At 50.5% G+C, this 22,421-nt stretch overlaps 1 protein-coding gene across 1 annotated transcript; it reads right to left on the reverse strand.

Annotated features, from left to right (window-relative positions):
• Positions 1 to 1,175: 1,175 nt before the first annotated feature.
• Positions 1,176 to 22,157, reverse strand: PRRT1B (proline rich transmembrane protein 1B). The gene is made up of 4 exons (XM_053204482.1): positions 22,048 to 22,157; positions 3,933 to 4,393; positions 3,031 to 3,174; positions 1,176 to 1,971 (listed from the first exon to the last, which is right to left on the reverse strand). Exons 1-4 carry the CDS (start codon positions 22,055 to 22,057, stop codon positions 1,822 to 1,824), a joined length of 765 nt encoding a protein of 254 aa, XP_053060457.1. The 5' UTR covers positions 22,058 to 22,157; the 3' UTR covers positions 1,176 to 1,821.
• Between the last annotated feature and the right edge of the window lie 264 nt (positions 22,158 to 22,421).

A 22,421-nucleotide genomic window follows, 5' to 3' on the forward strand; every position in this document is an offset into this window, starting at 1 on the left:
TCAACCATCCCCTAGCGTTGTCGCTCACCACTTACTTCCTCATCCTGACTCTTCAGCTCCCCAGAGCATCTCCAGGCTGAGATGGGACGTTCTCCTGCTTCAGGTGCGAGGACAGTGGGCGCTCAGAAATCACTTGATTTAACTTGATCTGTCATTCTGGTACGGCTCAGCTGGGGGCGCTGGGGGAGGCTTCCTCTTCTCCATGCAGATGCTTTTTTATCTTGCTGAATCACAGACCCCCCGGAATCTGGACACCTCCCCAGGAAAACGCCCATTAACAGCTTCCCCTTCTGGTTGGGAAACTCCTGGGTCCCTAAGCCCATAGTAACAGGCTTGCTCCCTGCTTTCCCAAAACCTCTGGCTGTGGGAGACCCTGGAGAAATCCCCACCACCGGTCCCCAGCAGCCCCACTCCACGTGCTCACCACACACCAGGCACCGTGCTGAACACCCACGGGCCCTCCATGGAGTCTGGCCACAACTCCAGGGGACAAGTTACACCGCCAGCCCATTTTACAGATGGGGAAAACACAATTTCCTCAAGAAGCCAGAAACTCCTTAAAGTCAAGGACTGTTCTTGGGGCTGGGACCTGGACAAGCCAGAAGGTCACTGCCGATCACAAGGCGTGGAGGGAAGCCGCGGCAGGGCCCCCACTCCCTGTTCCCTAAGCCCCTTCCTCTGCAGATGGCTCGAAACCTTGTTAAAATGGAGAGCCATTCTCAGGACCACAGCTGACTGGACCGGTGTACCAGGCATGACGCAGGGACACCGACATAGAGCTGTCTAGGCTGTCTGGCACTGTGCTCCCCAGTCAGGGTGCCCTTACCACACAGGGCCCAGTTGATCCTCCGCTGGTGGGCGATAAAATTGGGGGCAGAAGGAGTGAGCAGAAAATGCACATTCCAAAAATGCTGCAAGACCACAGATGGAGATAGTGGGCCCAAACCAGGAGACAGGAGAGGAGACAGAAGCTTCTAGTGAAGCAGACCCAGGAGAAGCAGGTCTAGGGAGAAGCGGCATCACATCTCAGAGGGGCCACACGACGTGAGCGACAGACGGGCCCTTGACAGAGCTGCCTTTGTGCGAACAGCATTCCTGGGAGGGGCAGGCGTGGGAGCCCCCAGAGGCCGGCTGTGGACAGATGTGCCGCTCACCCCTGAAACTGAGCCAGGAAGTAGCAACACCCGCCCGGGGGCAGCTTGTTGTTTATTGACCAGACACAGTGGCCTTGGTTTCTGGACATGGAGTCGACATGAGAGAGCCTGTCTCCTAGGAAGGGGCCAGGGCTCAGGACAATCAGCCAGGAGCGATGAGGAGAGGGACGACACCACACTCAGCTCCCCGACAGGGAAAAGGACACACCAGCAGCTTTGCCCCACGGACACCAGGCTGGGCTGGAGGTGGGAGGAGGCCGGAGTTTGCAACGTCCTTCCAGATGGCTCTGAGGACGAGAGCCCCGGTCCCTTGGGTGGTCTGCCGGGTGTAGGGTGTAAGGTGAAGGCAAGGGCCATGGGGGCCCAGCCAGCCCAGTCCCAGAAAGACCTCGGGAGGAAGCACAGGATGCGGAGCTCCAGTGGGCCCCGTCCCACCGCTGGGCCTGGGCCCTGGAGCCACTCCGGTGTAGGCCGCTGCCTGAGGCCACCCATAGGAGCTGAGGCCCAGCCACAGATGTGCCAAGGGCTGCAGACCCCACCTTCTTCTGGCCCTGGGGCCCCTCTGGAGGCAACAGATGGCCACCGGCAGGGATCAAAGTCCACAGGAAGCGTCTGGCCAGGCTGGGTGTCCTTGTGCATCCAGGCATCTGAAAGGAGCCTGCGGCCCTCAGGGGAGGTACAGGGCCACGACCACGTAGATGACCCAGCTGGTGGACACAAAGACCCCAAAGAGCAGGCTGAAGAGCACGAGCGAGCGGGCCTTGCGGGAAGCCTCCTCGGCCTGGGCCAGGTCCCCCCTGCTCAGGGCTGCACGCGTCTGCAACGAGACGGAGGCAGGGAGTGGACGGGAGCCCCCGAGGCCCCCCACGTGCCACCAGCAGGGCCAGGCCCCAGCACACAGCCTGGAATGCGGATAGCCCGAGATGCTCAGGACCCGCCCGGCCACCTCACGTGAAGGAGCAGCGACAACAGAGGCCACGGGCGCGCACACTCAGCCTCTCCTACAACCCTCACGACAGCCCTGAGACCGGGGTCACTGCTGCCCCCACCGTGCAGATGAGGAGACAAAGGCCCACCCAGGGCCACACAGCTAGCGGTGGAGTCAGAACTCACAGGCAGGCTGTGGCCTCCAGACTCCCGCCTCCAAGCGGTCCTGAGAGCTGCCTTCTCCCTACCATCCTGGCTTATGATGGGGGAGCCTGACCAGCGCGGGGAGTTCAGGGCCCAGCCAGGTCTGCCGTGGGCAGAAGCCCCCAGGGGCTGGCCTACTCCGTTAGAACATCCTCACACCAGCGTCACCGGGTCCCCAGGGTACCCCCTCCTGGTAACGGTCAGCGATGTCAGGAGGGAGGAAGAAAGCTGTGCAGATAATGGATGGACAGAAGGACAGGTGAAAGGTGTTGGACGGACAGGGAGAGGCAGACGGGTGAGTTAATAGATGAATAGAGGGGTGGGTGGGAGGGTGGTTGGACGGAAGGAAATGGAGGGATGGGTCCATGGATGGATGAGGAGCTAGAGGGACGGGGGCGGAGGGCTACAAGAGACGAGTGAATGGACGGAGGGCTGTCTCTACCCTGTCAAACACAAGCCCCCACTGAAGCAGGCAGTTCCTGGGGCCTTATCAATCATTCACACCTTCGCTGTAAACTGGTTTAGCGGACTTTTCCAGAGCAGATCTTGAGTGGCACGGAACAGAGACAGGAGAGGGGAGGAGGTGTCCATCCAAGAGGGGCCAGGACCGCAGGGTCAACCGTTTTCCCAATTCCTGCCACCCTCCCGAGACACCCAGTGGCCAGGACAGGGGGGCAGGGGCTGTGTGGGCCCCGCCGGGGCTCTTCCCCCCGACTGCTGGCAGGGCTGCCCCACCCCCACCTACCTCGTGGGAATAGACGATAGCGATGAGCCCCGTGAGGAGGCAGCAGAAGAGGGTCACGAGCACGGACTCCATCATGTAGTCCTTGGGCAGGGGCCTGTGCTCCACCAGGGGCGGGGCGGGCATGCTGGCCACGGGGCTGTTGTACTGCAGGGGCAGAGGCCGCGGCCAGTCAGGGAGCCGGCCCAGCCTCCAGACACCGCAGTGAGGACACGGCCATGGGGGCCACCGGAGGGTCCCCCCGTCCACCCCCGACTCCCGCCCAGTGAGGCTGTGGGTCACCACGGGGCCGGGTCAGGGCCCCCGTCTGCCTTCTCCCTCTGCACTCCCTGGCCCCCTGGCCCCCAGGAGTCCTGTCACTTGTGCCCTCCACCAACTGCTCAGTCCAGGGTGAGGCGTGGCGGTACCCCCCTGTCCTGACTGGGCTCCCCACCACCAGGGACCTCTAAGCTCTCCTCCACGGGCATCCCAGGATTTTTTGGTTTTTCTACAAATCTCACCAAGTCATCTCCCACCCAAAGGCCCCAGGGCCCCTTACAACGGACCCCACCCCCCCCCCCACCCTCCTTTCTTCCCTGAGTCGACCACCATCATTCCCAGAACAGCCGGGCCTGGCCACCCCCTACCCTGTGCCCAGAGCACCCCTCCTCATCCCTCAGAACTCAGCTCAAAAGCCCCACCTCTGGGAAGCCTTCCAGGCTTGCCCACCCCCCAGGCTGGCGTGACCTTCTCCTTTCCCTCATCTGGGCACCGAAGCCCCTCTGCAAGGGTCACTTAGGGTGACTTTGGGTCACCTGCGTCCCCAACTTTCCCCACCCTCCACCCCCACTGGGGAGGGAGGAGGGGCAAGAGAAGTGAGACAGCGCGACGGGGGAGACCCGGGGTCAGGGGTACAAGGCACTCACCACCGGGAACGATGCAAAGAGCGGTGGCGTGGTGGGCGCGGGGTACAGGGGCGCGGCCGGTGGCGGCGGGTACAGGGCCTGGGGCGAGGGGCCAGGCTGGAAGAGGACGGGCCCCTGCGGGAAGGGCGGGTAGAGCAGGTGCACTGCCTTGGGGTCCGGCGGTGCGTAGGGCGGGGGCTCGCCCACGAAGCCGATGTTGGGCACCCCTCCGACGGCCACCTTGGGCCCCAGTCTGGCCTCGCCCGTGGCCTCGGCCTCGGGAGGGGCCGCCGTCGAGGCCTCGGCCTGGGACTCAGCCCGGGGCTCCTCCGGGGCCGGGGAGCTGCCCGCATCCACGGCCACTTCCTCGCTGGGCCCTCCGTCCTCATCCAGGAGCTGAGGGCGGCGCGGGAGCTGGGGCAGCGCGGGGCCGCGGGGATCCTGGGGGGCTGCGGGGCCGCCGCCCCCTTTTGCGTCCGCTCCTGGGAAGAAACGCCAGGGACAGTGAGCAGGTGGGACTCCTCCCCGTGAGCCGCAAGTCACAGCCCCTCCAGGGACAAAGTCACAGCGACGCTGCCCGTCCCCACCCTGCACATGCCCGCACTCAGGCCTCTCCCGGCTGGGCTGGCTGGGCGCTGGAAGGATCCACCCGAAGTGGAAGGGTGAGACGAGAAAACAGGCGCAGACGGGAAGGGTCTCCGGACAGCCACACGGTCGGCACAGCACCAGGCAGGGATGGGACACAGGCCTTGGTCCCCATGGCGGCCGCTGGGTCCTGCCCCCACTGCCCTGTCCCTGGAAGACCGGACCAGTAAGGATCTTAGCCCCGGAGAGCTGGTCTGAGAGATGAGCCAAGCCAGAGTCCTGGCCTGTGAGGTAGGGAAGACGAGGTACCCCAGGGTTGCCAGGCCCGGGCTAAGGATGGACTTCAAAGAGCCAGGAGGTCACTAAGGGCCAAGTGCCAGCTGAGGCACAGAGGGAACAGAAGCCTGGGAGGGGGCAGGGAAGGGGCAGCCAGCAGGGGTGGGGAAAGCCCGCCAGCTTCGGGAAGCAAGGACGCAGGGGCCCTGAGCCGCCTTCCAGCCCCGGCCTGGCCTTCGGCACCCACCCCGGGGGCTCCTGTGGAAATCCCTAAGGGAAGGCTCACTAAAATGGAGGCAAGAGGCCAGATGGCAGAGCTGTACCCTCGACATCAATTCCAGGAACAACTGTCGGTTACTGACAGAGCCCAGCAGAGGCACCCTCACCAGGAGACCATCGTGATCGCGGGCCCAGCGGGAAGGACGGACGGACCCTGCATCTCCAACAAGAGACCCGCCACCCCAGCGACTCGGCCAGTGAGAAACCGCCCTCACCCTGGACTCCTTCCTGCCAATCTCCGGGTCAGGACAGCCCCTCCCAGCGTCCCCCTCCTAAAATAATCCTCTGTGTAGGACTTGCCTGTGATTTTACCCCAGCTCGCACATCCGGAGTTGCAATACTCTACTCTTCCCGGATAAGCCCATTTTGCTGGTAAAGTAACGGGCTGTTATTTCTGAGGCTATCACTCCAGAGGCACCCGAGCAGGTTCTGCAAGTCCCAAAGGTAGCCTGCCACTCCTCAGAGCACCCTGACAGCTGAGAACCTCTAAGTCTCAGGTGGGTTCCAGAGGAACGGCCTGCGAGAGGGACCTGGGTGGGCATTCAAGGCCCCACAGCAGGGTGGGCGGCCCAGGGCGTGGCTTTGGAGGTTTACTTCCTAAGTGTTCTTAAAGGTGACAAGAGATGGGGCGCCTGGGTGGCTCAGGCGGTTAACTGACTTCGGCTCAGGTCACGATCTCACGGCTCATGAGTTCGAGCCCCGGGTCAGGCTCTGTGCTGACAGCCCGGAGCCTGGAGCCTGTTTCGGATTTCGGGTCTCCCTCTCTCTCTCCCCCTAACCCACTCACATTCTGTCTCTGTCTCACTGAAAAATAAATAAACATTAAAAAAAGTTTTTAAAAACTAAAATAAAAAATAAATCAAATTCTGTGGTAAAACAGGGGTGGGCGCCTGGCTGGCTCAGTCAGTGGCACGTGCAACTTTTGACCTCAGAGTCATGAGTTTGAGCCCCATGTTGGGCATGCGGTTCACTTAAAAAAATAAATATAGGGGCAACTGGGGGGCTCAGTCAAGCGTCTGACTTCAGCTCAGGTCATGATCTCATGATTTGTGAGTTCAAGCCCCACGTCTCTGTGCTGACAACAGATAGCCCACTTCGGATCCTCTGTCTCTCTCTCAAAATAAATAAACATTTAAAAAATAAATAAATTTAAGTCTATCCCGGGCGCCTGGGTAGTTCAGTGAGTTGAGTGTCCGACTCTTGGTTTCAGCTCAGGTCACGATCTCACAGTTTGTGGGTTTGAGCCCAGCATCAGGCTCCATGCTGACAGTGTGGAATCTGCTTGGAATTCTCTCTCTCTCCCCTTCTCTCTCTGCCCCTCTCCCGCCTGCTCTGTCTCTCTCTCAGGATAAATAAACTTTAAAAATTTTTTTTAATTTTAAGTCTCTCTCTCCTATGGATGTAGACAAAGCACAAAAGAAAACCACCTGAAGACACAAAAGTGACCGAAAGCAGACAGACTGTGGAGTCAAACCCCATTCGTGAGTTCGAGCCCCGCATCGGGCTCTGTGCTGACAGCTCGGAGCCTGGAGCCTGCTTCAGATTCTGTGTCTCTCTCTATTTCTGCCCCTTCCCCACCCATACTCTGTCTCTCTCTCTCTCTCTCAAAAATAAATGATAAAACATTTTAAAAAATTAAACATGTCAGACCAGATGGACTTAGATCTACACAGAACATTCCACCCAAAACCAATAGAATACACATTATTCCCAAGTACACAAAGAACATTCACCATTACAGAATATACGTTAGGCCACAAACAAGTTTTTTTTTTTAAGTTTATTTATTTTGAAAGAGAGAGCAAGCACATAAGAAGGTGAGAGGCAGAGAGAAGGAAAGAGAGAATTCCGAGCAGGCTCCACATCACCAGCACACAGCCCAAGGTGGGGCTCAAACTCATGAACGGTGAGATTATGACCTGAGCCAAAACCAAGAGTCAGACACTTAATGGACAAGGCACCCCCACAAACAAGTCTTAATAAATTCAAGACTTCTATCTTACCAAAGATCTTCTTGAACCACAGTGGTATGAAACTAGAAAGCAATTACAGGAGGAAAACTGGAAAATTCACAAATATGTGGAGATTCAACAACATGCTGCTGAACCACCAATGAGTCAAAGGTGAAATCAAAAGGCAAATTAAAAAATACCTCATGATGAATATATAAATACAACAGATTTCCTGTATGGGATGGGATGCAGCCAAAGCAGTTCTGAGAGGAAAGTTCACAGTAATAAATGCCTCATCAGAAAAACAAGAAAAATCTCAAATTAACATCCTGACTTTACAAGTCAGAGGAAAATTAGGGGAAACTAGAAGGAAAGAAATTAGGGGCAAAAGAACAAATAAAGCCCAAAGTTAGGAGAAGAAAGGAAATAACAAAGATCAGAGCAGAAATAAATAAAATAGAGACTAAAAAGGCAAGAGAAAAGATCAGTGAAATGAAGAGCTAGTTCTTTGAAAAGATAAACAAAATGGACAAACTTACAGCTAGACTCACAAAGGAAAAGACTCAAAATCAAAAACAAAAGATGTTACAACTGATACCACAGAAACACAAAGGATCGTAGAGACTACGATGAATAATTGTAAAAAGCCAACAATTTGACAACCTAGAAGAGATGAATAAATTCCTAGAAACATACAATCTACCAAGACAGAATCATGAAGATAAACAGAATCTGAACAGAATCATGTTCATCAAAAACCTCCCAACAAACAAAAGTCTAGAACCAGATGACTTCACTGGTGAATTCCAAATATTCAAAGAATTAATACCAATCCTTCTTAAACGCTTCCAAAAAATGGAAGAGAAGGGAACACTTCCACATTCATTTTATGAAGCCAGCATCACCCTGATATCAAAACCAGACAAGGATGCCACAAGAAAAGAAAATCACAGGCCAATGGCCCGGATTCACACAGATGCAAACATCCTCAATAAAATGGTAGCAAACCAAATTCAACAATACATTAAAAGGATCATGCACCATGTCCCAAGTGCGATGGGATTCCAGGGATGGTTCAACATACACAAAAGTCAATATGATACACTCAATACATTAACAAAATGAAAGGGGAAAAATAAAGCACAAGATCCTCTCAACAGATGCAGGAAAAGTATTTGGCAAAAGTCAACATCCACTTATGATTAAAAAAAAAAAAAAAACTCAACAAAAGTGGGTATAGAACACACCTCAGTATAATCAAGGCCACCATATAGGACAAGCCCACAGGTAGCATCTTACTTATTGGTGAAAAGCTGAAAGCTTTTCCTCTAAGATCAGGAACAAGTCAAGGATGCCCACTCTCACCACTTTTATTCAACATGGTATTGGAAATCCTAGCCACAGCAATTAGACAAGAAAAAGAAATAAAAGGCATCCCCATTGAAAAGAAAGCAGTTGGGGCGCCTGGGTGGCTCAGTCAGTTGAGTGTCTGACTTCAGCTCAGGTCATGATCTCACAGTTTGTGGGTTCGAGCCCCATGTGAGGCTCTGTGCTGACAGCTCAGAGCCTGGACCCTGCTTCAGAGTCTGTGTCTCCTTCTCTCTCTGCCCCTCCCTCCCCTGCTCATGTTCTGTCTCACTCTGTCTCTCAAAAATAAATGTAAAAAACAAATTTTTTTAAAGAAAAGAAAGAAGTAAAACTGTCACCATTTGCAGATGACATGATATTAACAGAAAACCCTAAAATCTCCGCCAAAACACTCAGAAATAATAAATGAATTCAGTGAAGTTGCAGGATACAAAATCAATAAACAAAAAGCCATTTCATTTCTATCCACTAATAATGAACTGTCAGAAAGAGAAACTAAGAAAACAATCCATTTTGGGGCGCCTCGGTGGCTCAGTCAGTTGGGCATCCAACTTTGGCTTACATCATGATCTCACGTTTGTGAGTTCGAGCCCCACGTCAGGCTCTGTGCTGACAGCTCAGAGCCTGGAGCCTGCTTCGGATTCTGTGTCTTCCCCTCTCTACACCCCTCCTCTGCTCATGTTCTGTGTCTGTCTTTCAATAATAAATAAACATTAAATTTTTTTTTTTAAAGAAAATAATCCATTTAGAGGAGCCTGGCTGGTTCAGTTGGTGGAGCATGTGACTCTTGATTTTGGAGTTACAGGTTGGAGCCCCATACTGAGTGTAGAGATTACTTAAAAATAAAATCTTAAAAAAGAAAGAAAACAACCCATTTACAATTGCATCAAACAGAATATCTAATAATAATAATAATAATACCTAGGAATAAATTTATCCTTTTTTAAAGTAAACTCTACCCCCAACATGGGGCTTGAACTCAGAACCCCAAGATCAAGAGTAGCATGCTCTACCAACTGAACAAGCGAGGCGCCCCTAGGAATAAACTTAGGGGCACCTGGGTGGCTCAGGGTTAAGCATCCAACTCGGCTCAGGTCACGATCTCATGGTTTGTGGGTTCGAGCCCCGCGTCAGGCTCTGTGCTGACAGCTCGGAGCCTGGAGCCTGCTTCCAATTCTGTGTCTCCCTCTCTCCCTGTCCCTCCCCTGCTCACGCTCTGGCTCTCTCTCTCCCTCTCAAAAATAAACAAACATTAAAAAAATTTTTTTAACCATGAAGGTACAAGACCTATAAGCCAAAGATGAGAAGACATTAATGAAAAAAAATGAAGACAACACAAATAAACGGAAAGCTATTCCACACTCATGGACTGGAACACTACTGTGAAAATACCCACACTACTGCCCAGAGTAACATATAGATTTAGTGTAAGCAATCCCTATCAAAATCCCAACAGCATTTCCCACAGAAATAAAGTGATCCTAAGATTTGTATGGAACCCCAAAAGACCCTGAATAGCCAAAGCAATCTTGACAAAGAAAAACAAAGCATCACACTCCCTGATTTCACACTACATCACAAAGAGGTTGTAAGTAAAAAAAAAAGGGGGGGGGGCACCTGGGTGACTCCATTGGCTGAGGTCCGACTTTTGGTTTCAGCTCAGGCCATGAGATCAAGCCCCGCATCAGGGCCCACACTCAGCGTGGAGCCTGCTTAAGATTCTCTCTTTCTCTGTCTCTCTCCCTCTCCCCCTCTCCCCCGATAGCGTGCTCTTTCTCTCTCAAAAACAAAAACAAAAAACCCCCAACGACCCAGACACATAGATCAATGAAACAGCTCAGAAATAAACCCGTGCATATATCATCAACTGATTTACAGCAAAGGAGCCAAGAATATACAACAGAGAAATGAGCGCCTCTTTAATAAATGGCGTTGGGAAGACTGAACGGCCACGTGCCAAAGAAGGAACCATCCGCACTCTTACACCACACACAAGAATTAACTCAAAACAGAGTAAAGGCTTGAATTTAAGACCTGAAACCATAAAGCTTCTAGAGGAAAACAGGCAGAAAGCTCCTTGACATCAGTCTCGGTGACGATTTTTTTGGATTAAACACAAAAAGCAAAAGCAACCAAAACACAAAGTAGCAAGCGGGACCACATCCAACTAAAAAGCTTCCCACACAGCAAAAGAAACCATCAACAAAGTGAAAAAGGCAATGTAGAGAACGGGAGGAAATACTGGCAAATCATGTATCTGAGAAGGGGCGAATATCCAAAATATGCAAACAATTCCTATAACTCAAGAGCAAAAAACATACAATCCAAGTAAAAACAAAAACAAAAACAAAAACAAAAAAACAAAAAATCTTAAGCAGGCTCCACGCCCCATGCAGGGCCTGAACTCACCACCCGGAGATCGAGACCTGACCTGAGATCAAGTATCAAGCCCGATACTGAGCCACCCAGGTGTCACCAGCAAACATTATTTAAAAAGGGAACCAAATGGAAATTTTCAACTAAAGCATATATAATAACACCTGAAGTTAAAAATGTACTGGCTGGCCTCAGTAGCAGAATGGAGAGAACAGGGGGGAAAAAGGGTCTGTGAACCTGAACAGGCACTAATCCAAAGAACGGAGAGAGGACGACGAAAGGAAAAAACAGGAAAAGAACGATACGTCAGGGGCCTGTGTGGCCACACAAGGTCTGATGCATCATCGGTCAGGGAAGTCCCAGGAGAGATCTGGGGGAAAGATATATTTGAAGTACGACATAGCTGCCAACTTCACAAGTCTGGTGAAAAACAAATTTACAGATCCATAAAACTCAGAAAATCCAGAACAGGAACTCTGGGGGGGAACACTCAGCCTAAATATATCATCGTGTAACTTCTCAAAACCAACGATCATAATAAAGTCTTGAAAACAGGCAGAAGAAAATGGGATCTCTCTTTAGAGGGGAACAATAATCCGAATTTCTATAAACATTCAATACATGGCTAGGTCAGAAGACAGTAGCTTAGAGTCTGGCTTAGAGTGCCAAAAGGAAAGAAGGGCCAACCCAGAAAGTGAGACCTAAAAAAAATGTGCTTGAGGAATAAAGGTACGTACGTTTTAGCATTCTATGGTCCTATCACAAAGTAACCACAAACACAGTAGCTTAAAACCACCCGTCCGCCTCGTTATAATCACTAGGATTTAAAAAAGGGGCGCTTGGGTGACTCGGTTGGTGGGGCACCGGCTCTTGATTTTGGTCATGATCTCACAGTGTCGTGAGTTCAAGTCCCACGTCGGGCACTCTGTGCTGGTGGCACGGAACCTGCTTGGGATTCTCCTTCTCCCCCTGCCCCTCCCCGGCTTACGCTCTCTGTCTCTCTCGAAATAAACTTTAAAACATAATTTAAAAAAAATTTTTTAATTAGAAAAGCAAAAACAGAGGCCAGGACGTGGAGAAAACAGACCCTTGTACGGCTTCGGTAGGAACGTAAAAGGGTGCAGTCACTGTGGCAAAACACTGTTAACAGCAGTTCCTCAAAAAGGCAAAAACAGAATTTCTAGATGATCCAATTGTGCCACTTCAGGGTAGACAGCCCAAAGAATTGAGATCAGGGGCTACAGGAGACCTGTGGACACCCATGTCCGTAGATGCAGTATTTACAGCTGCTAACACAGAGCAGCGGCCCAACTGCCTGCTGATGGATGATGTTTGGATAACAAACGCAGTCCATCCATACGATGGAATATTGCTCAGCCTTAGAAAGGAAGGAAATTCGGACACGCTCTACAACACGGAGTGGCCTTAAGGACATGATGCTAAGTAAAAGCAGCCAGTCGCAGGAAGACAAATACTGTGGCAGTCCAGGGATAGGAGGTCCCTAGGGTCATTAAGCTCAGAGACCAAAGGAGAGTGGTGGTCACCATGAGCTGGGGGGGGGGGGGGGGGGGGGGGGCGCAGGGAGCTACTGTTTTGTTTTTTTAATTTTTTTTTTAACATTTATTTATTTTTGAGACAGAGAGAGAGCATGAACAGGGGAGGGTCAGCGAAAGAGGGAGACACAGAATCTGAAACAGGCTCCAGGCTCTGAGCCGTCAGCACAGAGCCCAACGCAGGGCTCGAACCCACGGGCCACGAGATCATGACCTGAGCTGAAGTCGGACGCTCAACCCACTGAGCCACCCAGGCGCCCCACATCACAATTTTTTTTCTTTAATGAGGAAAAAATAACCAAAACGCCCATGTGTTAGCTCACAGTTCTGTGAGTCAGAAGTCCAGGCGGCTCAATTCAGGGTTTTAAGAAGGCCAACATCAAGGCATCAATTGGACAGAGCTCCTATCTAGAGCTCTAGGGAAGAATCAACTTCCAGCTTCATTCAAATCGCTGGCCAATTCCAGTTCTGTGGGTCTGAGGCTCTCTGCCCCCAGAGGCTGCAAACAGTCCTTCCCATGTGACCCTCTCCGTCTCTGAAGCCAGGCACGGCGCATCAGATCCTTCTCATGCTTCAAAATTCTCTTTCTTTCTGCTACCAGTTAGAGAGATCTCTCTGCTTTTAAAGGACTCACCTGATTGGGTCAGGCCTACTCAGACAATCTCTGTATTTTAAGATCAGCTGACTTGGGACTTTAATTCCATCTGCAAAATCCTATCGTAGCAGCATCGAGATCAGTGTTCCTTTGACTAGCTAGGGGAGGGGGCTCTGGGAGTCATCCTTATTGTTCTGTGTACCACAAGTAAAACAAGCCATTCTCAGATGAAACAGGGAGGAGACCTTGCCAGAGACCTTCTGGAACAGAAAGGCTGAAAGTTGTTCGGGCTGAAAGAAGTGATACCAGAGAGAGACTTGGAAATTTCGGGTGAAGGAAAAACAATTATCGAGGTAAATATAAAAGATCATTTTTCCTCCTAAATTTGTTAATATACATAGGACTATTGAAAGCAAAAACCATAACATTTTATAGTGTTTTCTTTTTTAAGTTTATTTATTTGAGAAAGAGTGCAAGAGGGGAGGGGCAGAGGCAGAGAAAGAAGGAGAATCCCAAGCAGGCTCCATCGGCGTGAAGCTCGACGTGGGACTCGAACTCACATAACTGTTAGATCATGACCTGAGCTGAAATCAAGAGTTGGACGCTTAGCCAACTGAGCCACCGGGATGCCCCTGGTGAGTTTTCAATGGATGTAGATGTACTACACATGAAAACTATATGTAAAGCTTGACGGATATGAGAGTAAAGAGACCTGTAAGGTTACAAAGGAACACTGACACAATATTAACTCTAAGCAGACTGTGAAGGGTTAGGTATGCTTCCTAATCCCTAGAGCAATCACTAAAATAACAGTAATAACAACATGATGTAGCCAAAACACCAAGATATAAATTTAAATGGAATATTAAAAAATATTCAAATACTGGGGCACCTGGCTGGGTCGGTCGGTAGAGTGTGCCACTCTTGATCTCAGGGTTGAGTTCAAGCCCCACGTTGAGTATAGAGATTAAAAATAAAATCTTAAAAATTTTTTTCAAATATTACCTAAACCGGGGGAAGGGATGGGACTAGGAGGTAAACCAGAGGAGCAAAACCATAGAGAAGACGAACAGAAAACAATAATAAAATTATAGACTTAAACGCAACCATATCAATAATTACATTAAATGTTGATGGTCTAAACATTCCAATTAAATAGCAGAGATGGACAGAATAAATAAAAACCAAGACCTACAAGGCTACCTACAATAGACACTCTTTATTTATTTTTTTTAAACGTTTATTTATTTTTGAGACAGAGAGAGAGACAGAGCATGAACAGGGGAGGAACAGAGAGAGAGGGAGACACAGAATCGGAAGCAGGCTCCAGGCTCCGAGCCATCAGACCAGAGCCCGACGTGGGGCTCGAACTCACGGACCGCGAGATCACGACCTGAGCTGAAGTCGGACGCTCAACCGATGAGCCACCCAGGCGCCCCTACAATAGACACTCTTTAAATAGAAAGACACACTAAGGTTGAAAGTAAATGAGTGGGAAGGATATGCCATACCAACAGTAAGCAAAAAAGGCTACAGGGGATTTTAAGATCAGATAGACTTCAAGACAGAGTATTATCAGTAATAAAGAGAACACTTCATAATGATAAAAGGGACAATTCGCCAGGAAGGCATGTGTGCCTCATAGCAGACCTTCAATATACATGAAACTAAAATTGAGAGATAAAAGGAAGAAGTACACAAAATATACAATTGAAATAAAAGATTTTAACACTCTTCTTACAGCAATTAATGGAATAACTGGACAAAACATCATTCGGGACATAATGGATCTGACCAACGCTATAAACTACCTTGATCCAACCACTGTTTACAGAATACAACATCCAATAATTGCAGACACTGTTCTTTTCGAGGACAAAAGGTACATTCACAAAAATCACATGACAAGCCATCAAACAAGTCTCAATGTGAAAAAATATATATATTGAAATAACCCAAACTGTATTCTCTGACCATCCACAACAGGAGTACGTTAGAAACCAGTAACAATGATATATATAGGATAATACCTAATATATAAAAATTAAACAACATCAGGGCACCTAGGTGGCTCAGTCGGTTGAGCCTCTGACTTCGGCTCAGGTCATGATCTCCCAGTCCGTGAGTTCAAGCCCCGCATCGGGCTCTGTGCTGATGGCTCGGAGCCTGGAGCCTGCTTCAGATTCTGTGTCTCCCTCTCTCTCTGCCCCTCCCCTGCTTGCACTCTCTATGAAAAAAAAATTTTTTTTAATAAAATTAAAATAAAAATTAAACATACTTGAAAAGAATTCATGGATCAAAAATAAAATCATGAGGTAAATTAGAAAGCATTTTGAACTGAACGATAACGTAAAAACAAAGTATCAGTATGCGTGAGATCCAGCTAATGCAGTTCTTAGAGGGAGACATAGAACTTTAAATGACTACATCAGAGGGGGCGTCTGGGTGGCTCAGCTGGATAAGCATCCAACTTTTGATCTTGGCTCAGGTCGTGATTTTGCAGTTTGTGGGTTCGAGCCCCACATCAGGCTCTGTACTGACAGTGTGGAGACTGCTAGGGATTCCATCTCTCCCTCTCTCTCTGTCTGTCTCTCTCTCTCTCAGAATAAGTAAACAAACCTTAAAAAATAAATAAATGACTACATTAGAAAAAAAGGAAGGTCTCAAATCGGTCACCTAGAGTCCACCCTGGAATCTTGCTGGAGAAGGAAGACCAAAGTAAACGCAACATAGATAGAAGTATGAAACAATAAAGAACAAACATCAACGAAACAGGGGCACCTGACTGGCTCAGTCAGAAGAGCATATGACTCTCGATCTTGGGGTCATGCGTTCGAGCCCCATGTTGGGTACAGAGATTACTTTAAAAAAATGAAAGATATTCTTTAAAAAAAAATCAATGAAATAGAAAACAGACAATAGAAAAAATTAACAAAGTCAAAAGATGGTTGAAAAGATCAAATTGACAAACCTCTATCTAGACTTAAGAAAAAGAGAACACAAATAGCCATGTCAGGAATGAAAAAGGGGTTATCATCACAGATCCTACAGATGTTAAAAGGAAATCAGGAGAATACAACTTTATGTCAACAAATCTGACAACGTAAATGAAAGAAATTTCTTTCTCTCTCCAACTCTCCAAAATTGACACAAGAACAAACAGGAAATCTGAATCGTATTTCTGTTAAATTTGTTACCAAAAACCAAAAAAAAACCCAACCAAACAAACAAACAAACCTCTATGCCCAGATGGTTTCACTGTTAAAGTCTATCAAACATTCAAAGAAGAAAATAACAGCATTATAGTTGGGTTTTTTTAATAGAGGAGGTAAGATCACTGCCAAATTCAAGAAACTGCAAAACAAGGAATAAAACTCTCCTTGTCTGCAGATGATATGCTTGTTATGTACAGAATCCAGGAAATCGACACCAATTCCGAAAACAAATAAATGGATTTAATATGGTCAAAGGTTACAAGGTTAATATACAGAATCGATTATGTTCTTATGCACTAGTAGCAAATAGTTAAAAAACAAAATTAAAACTAAAATCCAATTCACAGTAGCACCAACATAACTGGAAAATAAGTGGGAATAAAACGAACCAACGAATTCCAAAACATCTACACTGAAAATTACAAAGCACCGCTGAGAAATTAAAGAAGTCCTAAATAAATGGAAAGGTATATACCGTGTTCATTGTTCAGAACACTCAAACTGTTAAGATAACAATTCTCCCCACATTCATCTATAGATTCACTGCAGTCACAATAAAAATTCTAGCAGGCTTTTTTAAAATGCAGAAAGTGACAAGCTCATTATAAAATTTTTATGAAAATGGGGTGCCTGGGTGGCTCCGTTGGTTGAGCATCTGACTCTTGATTTCGGCTCAGGTCATGATCTCAGGGTTTTGGGATCAAGCCTCATGTTGGGGTCTGTGCTGAGCATGGAGCCTGCTTGAGAGTCTCTCCCTCCCTCTCTCTGCTCCTCTCCTGCTCTAAAATAAAAATACAATAAAATAAAAAATAAAGGGATAAAATTTTTATGAAAATATAAAGCACCTAGAATAACCAAAACTATTTTCAAAGGGAAGGCAAAATTGGAAGACTCTACCTGATTTCAAGACTTACTATAAAGCCATCACAGAGCAGATGGTTCATTACTAATGAAATAATAGACACATACATCAATAGAGCATTAAAATATGAGAGTGTAGAAAGACACACACATATTTGGTCAGTTGATTTTTGCCAGAGTTTCTTGGTCAGTTGATTTTTGGCTGAGTTTCCAAGGCAATTCAGTGGAGAAGGAAAGCCTTTTTCATAACTGGTATAGGATCAGGGCGCCTGGGTGGCTCAGTTGGTTAAGCGTCTGACTTTGGCTCAGGTCATGATCTCATGGTTTATGGGTTTGAGCCCTGTTTCCGGTTTTGTGCGGACAGCTCAGAGCCTGGATCCTGCTCTGTGTCTCCCTCTCTCTCTGCCCCTCCTCTGCTTACACGCTGTCTGTCTCTCTCTCTCTCTCAAAAATAAATTTCAAAAAAATTTTAAAAAACAGGTTAAAAAAACCATATAGGATCACCTGATTACCTGCATGGAAAAAAGGGAATATTGACTCTTCCTCACAATATCCACAGGAATTAACTCCAAAGGGATCATAAACCTAAATGTAATACCTGAAACTATAAAACTCCTAGAAAAAACATGGCCGATCTGCGTGACCTTAGGATGAATAAAGATTTCTTATATATGACACCAAAAACATGATCCATAGGAGAAAAAAATTGGTAAACTGGACTTTAAAATTAAAAAAAAAAAACTTTTCCTCTTCAAAAGATATCATTAAGCTGCACAGCAGAGGAAACCACCAACAAAACTAAAAGACAACCTACCGAATGGAAGAAGATATTTACAAATGACATATCCAAAAAAGGATTAGTATCCAAAATACATAAAGAACTTATACAATTCAACACCAAAAAAAAACCCCCCAAAAATCTGATTAAAAATGGGTAGAAGACGTGAAGAGACATTTCTTCAAAGACATACAGATGGACATACAGACACAAGAACAGATACTCAACATCACTCATCATCAGGGAAATGCAAATCAAAACTACAATGAGGTATCACCTCACACCTGTCAGAATGGCTGAAATCAACAACACAAGGAACAACAAGGGGTGCCTGTGGCTCAGTCGGTTGGGTGTCTGACTTTGGCTCAGGTCATGATCTCACAGTTCCTGAGTTCAAGTGCCACATCGGGCTCTCTGCTGTCAGTGCAGAGCCCGCTTTGAATCCTCTGTCCGCCCCCCTCTCTGCAGCTCCCCCACTCATGCTCTCTCAGAAATAAACATTACAAAAAAGAAGAAGAAACGTGTTGGCAAGCATGTGGAAAAAGAACCCTCTTGCACTGTTGGTGGGAACGTAAACCGATGCAGCCGCTGTGTTAGACAGTACGCAAGCGCCTCAAAAGAAAGTAAAAACGGAACTACCCTACGATCCAATAATTGCACTACTGGGCATTCCCCCCAAAGAATACAGAAGCACTAACTCAAAGGGGTACATGCACCCCTGTGTTGATCGCAGCATTGTTTACAGCAGCCAACTTAGGGAAGCAGCTCAAGGGTGCATCAATAGATGAACGGATGAAGAAAATGTGGTACATACGTACAATGCAATATCACTCGGCCATCAAAAGAATGAAATCTTGCCATTTGCAACCACGTAGATGGAGCCAGAGTGTATTAAATGAAACAAGCCAGAGAAAGACAAATACCGTATGATTTCACTTGCATGTGGAACTTCAGAAATAAAACAAAGGAGCCGGAGGGGGCGAGGGGGACAAAAAGAGAGAAAGAGGGAGACAAACCAAAAAACAGACTCTTAACTATAGGAACACACACACAGTTACCAGAGGGGAGGTGGGTGACGGGTGTGAAACAGGTGACAGGGATTAAGAGGTCACTTACCCTTGATGAGCACTGAGTACGGAATTGTTGAATCGCTATATTATACACCTGCAGCTCATATAACACTACACTGTGCTAATATTAACTACACTGGGTTGTTTTTTTTTAACCCAGTATTAAAAAAGGATGATATCACCAAACACATACAAAGGCAAGTCAGAGTGAGAGAAAATATTCACAACACGTTATCAGACAAAGGAGTTTTATCAACAACGTATAAACAACTCTAACAACTCAGTAGGTCAAATATCCCAATGAGAAAATGGCAGGAATATTTGTGAACGCTTCACCCAAGAGGACATCCAGATGACCCGTAAGTGCATAGGAGGATGCCCCATGTCACTGGTCACCAGAAGTGCCGTCAGAATTGGAAATGCCAACTCCAGGCAGGAGGCAGCACCACACACCCATTAGAAAGGCTGGAACAACAGCGAACCCGGGCCGAGCGAGCTTTGGTGAGTATGGACAACACCTGCAGCTCTCAGGTACCACAGCGGGGAGTAAAGACAGGGCAACCACTTGGGAAACAGTCGGTTCTTCTGAAAGTGAAGCATACATCCGCCATATCATCCAGCTGTTCCACTCACAGCCACTTACCCAAGAGGAACAAAAAATACGACCACACAGGCTTGTGCACAAATATTTCCAGCAGCTTGAGAAACATACACACTTGTCACTTGACGCAGCTGAGTTCCAGTTAGTTGGTTACACAGCATAAGCCAACTACTGACCAACAGAGAAGGGTTCCCCTGGCAGCCAGAGCCGGGGCGCGGGACACGGCTGGAATGAGAGTGGAAGGGTGGGAAGGGGGCCGTGGGGACAAAGGGAGAGAGGACAGTGGACTGAGCAGAAAGGAGGGCTGTGGGCAAGCGGCAGGATGCAGGCAGGACTGAGGAGGTACACCTGCCCGACGGCATATAGAGGCAGGACGGGAGGGCGTCATCGGGAGTGACAGGCAGACCAGACCCCTGATCTCCTCCCTGAGCGTCCAGGGCAGAGCCGGCCTGCGGCCCTGGGACGAGGCTGGGTCCCAGCCAGGAGCTGGAGCTCAGGGCCCAGGCCAGCCGGGCTGCTTCACCTCCCTGTGCCTCCTCAGGTTTCTCATCCTTAAAATGGGGACAACGCCACCTCTTGGGGGTGCTGTGGTGATTAGATGGGTGGTGATTAGATGGGGGCACGCCCAACAAGTGCTCAACTGACACCGGCTACTGTTAGCTGAGGTCAGGAAGAGCCTGGAAGATGAGGAAATGAGGTGTTCTGGCCAGTTTTGGGGGGGGGGTCGTCTGTAAGGAACAGGGGAAATGAAATCGAGAAGAAATGAGGTCGACCCTTAGAGCCAGAAAGATCTGTGACTTTTTGAAAAATGTTTATTATGGGGGGGCGGGGGGAGGAGCAGGGGAGGGGCAGAGAGAGAGGGAGAGAGAGCATCTCTCCCTCCATGCTGTCAGCACAGAGCCCGACTTGAGGCTCGAACCCACGAACTGAGATCGTAACCTGAACTGAGACCAAGAGTTGGGCGCTTAACCGACTGAGCCATCCAGGCACCCCCAGTTTGACCCAGAGAGCTGGGCTCTTCCCAGAAGAGCAGGGAGGCAGGGGGGACCTAGCAGTTGCTGACCTACAGGAGGGTGGGGGTGGCCCAGATACTCCCCAGGGGGCACCAGCCAGACCCCAACCCGTGTTGAGGCCTTGTTAGAGGCTTCTGGGATTGCCAGTGCCCCCACCCCAGCCAAGGGCTGTTTCTGGAAGAACCGAGGCCACAACCACAAAGAGAACACAGGAGAAAATGGGAAGTTGGGCTTGCTAAGGGGGAGCTGGCTGACTTAACTCAAATCCACGCCCCGCCCCCCACCGCAAACCACCTTGTGCGCATGGGATTCACGGAGGCAGCCATCCAACCACTCAAGCCCACCCTCCTATCGAGTACCTACTACGGACCAGCGCTGTAGGCCCGGAGACACGGTTCTGCACACAAATCCTACCCAAGCACCACGATTTCAGCAGGTCCGCCTGCCTGGGGGGGCTGCCGAGCGGGTGGAGCTCTGCAGGTCAAGACATCGCAGCCAACGCTAAGGGCAGTGCGGGGAACAGCGGCCAGCGTCGCCGCGCATTTTTACGAGGTGCGGGGCCGCGGCTCGCAGACCGCTCGCCTGCACGAACACGGAGCTGGCGCAGCAAACGCGTGAAGCCCGGCTGCGCCCCCCGCCCCCGCCCCCGAGGGCCCCCGACAAACGCTCCACGCCTCAGGCGCCTCATCTGTGCCACGAGCACTGCAAAGTCACAACCGTGGACCTGCGGCCAGCTCTGTGCGTGCCTCGCCGGCCATCGTCAGGTGCCCTACCGCCCAGGTGGGACGAGGGAGGCCGACGGCAGGGACCCGCAGCCCCGGCCGGACGCAGACGCATTCCGGGAGCCGGGGCCGCGTCGAGGCCGGCCGGCACTGCCCCGGTTATCCTAACAAAACCCGCAGCTTTCCGGGGGGGCCCCGCCGGGGCAAATACCTGGCCCGATGGCGCGGAGATAGGGCTGCGGAGTAAATCAATCAGCCGGCGGGGCTGCTGGGCCCGCGGCCTCGGGTTCTCGGGTTCTCGACACCCGAGCCTCCTCGGACATTCCAGCCGCTCCGAGGGCGGGGGCGGGGCGGCGCCGGGGGTCCGGCTGCGCTGGGAGCCAGGTGCGCCCCCCACCCCGGGCCCAGCGCCAGCCTGGGGCTCCCGGGGGCGGGGGGGAGGGAGGGGGCGTCGGAGTTCCGGAACGAGCTTCCCCCGGCCCCGTCCTTGTCCGCCCGTCTCTGCTCCGCCCCGCACCCCGTCCCGTGGCGCCCGCCTCCGTGGGGTCTCTTCCCTCCGCGTGTTCCTCCCCGCCCAGGGCCCCCTGCCCTCCCTCTAAGGACTTCGGCCTGGCCCGAGGGGTGCGCGCTCACCAGGGGAAGGAGGGGCGCGGCGAGGAGAGTGGAAAATGCCCCCCCCCAATCGCCCCACTCGGGGCACCTGCTGCCCGCCCTCCCGCAGGGGCGCCCACGGGGCTGCAAGGGGGCACCGCCTGAGTTGCCAGAACTTAACACGGCGGCCTCCCGGTCTCCCCGGTTCTGGGCCGGGGTGGGGGGGGGATCCCAGGGCCGGGTCGGGGACGCGGGCCCGCCCCGCCCCCCGCCGCGGCGCCGGGACCCCGGGAGCCCTCACCTGCGTCCATGGCTCGCCCCGCCGGCTGCCCGCGCCCCGCCTCCCGCCGCCGTCGGGCCGGGCTCGCCTGGCGCCGCAGGCTCGGGTTTCCTGCTGGCGGCCGCGCGGCTGGTTAATGATTGACCGCCCTGATGGCCGGCGGCTGCGTCCGCAGGTGGCCCCGCGCGCCGAGCGGGGGTGGGGGGAGCGGCAGCGGGGAGGGGCCGGGGTCCCCGCGAGTGCCCCCCCCCCGCCCCCAAGTGCAGGAGGCCGGCGGGACCGCAGGGCCCACGAGCGCCGGGGAATCGCGGTTGCCCGACCTGCCTTTTCATCTTTCCCAGCAAGAAATGCCCGAAATGGAGAGTTTTCGCGTGAAATCCCCTGAGTTTTCAAAC

The sequence above is a fragment of the Acinonyx jubatus genome, chromosome D4 (assembly GCF_027475565.1).
Source record: "Acinonyx jubatus isolate Ajub_Pintada_27869175 chromosome D4, VMU_Ajub_asm_v1.0, whole genome shotgun sequence".
NCBI classification, from domain to species: Eukaryota; Metazoa; Chordata; class Mammalia; order Carnivora; family Felidae; genus Acinonyx; species Acinonyx jubatus.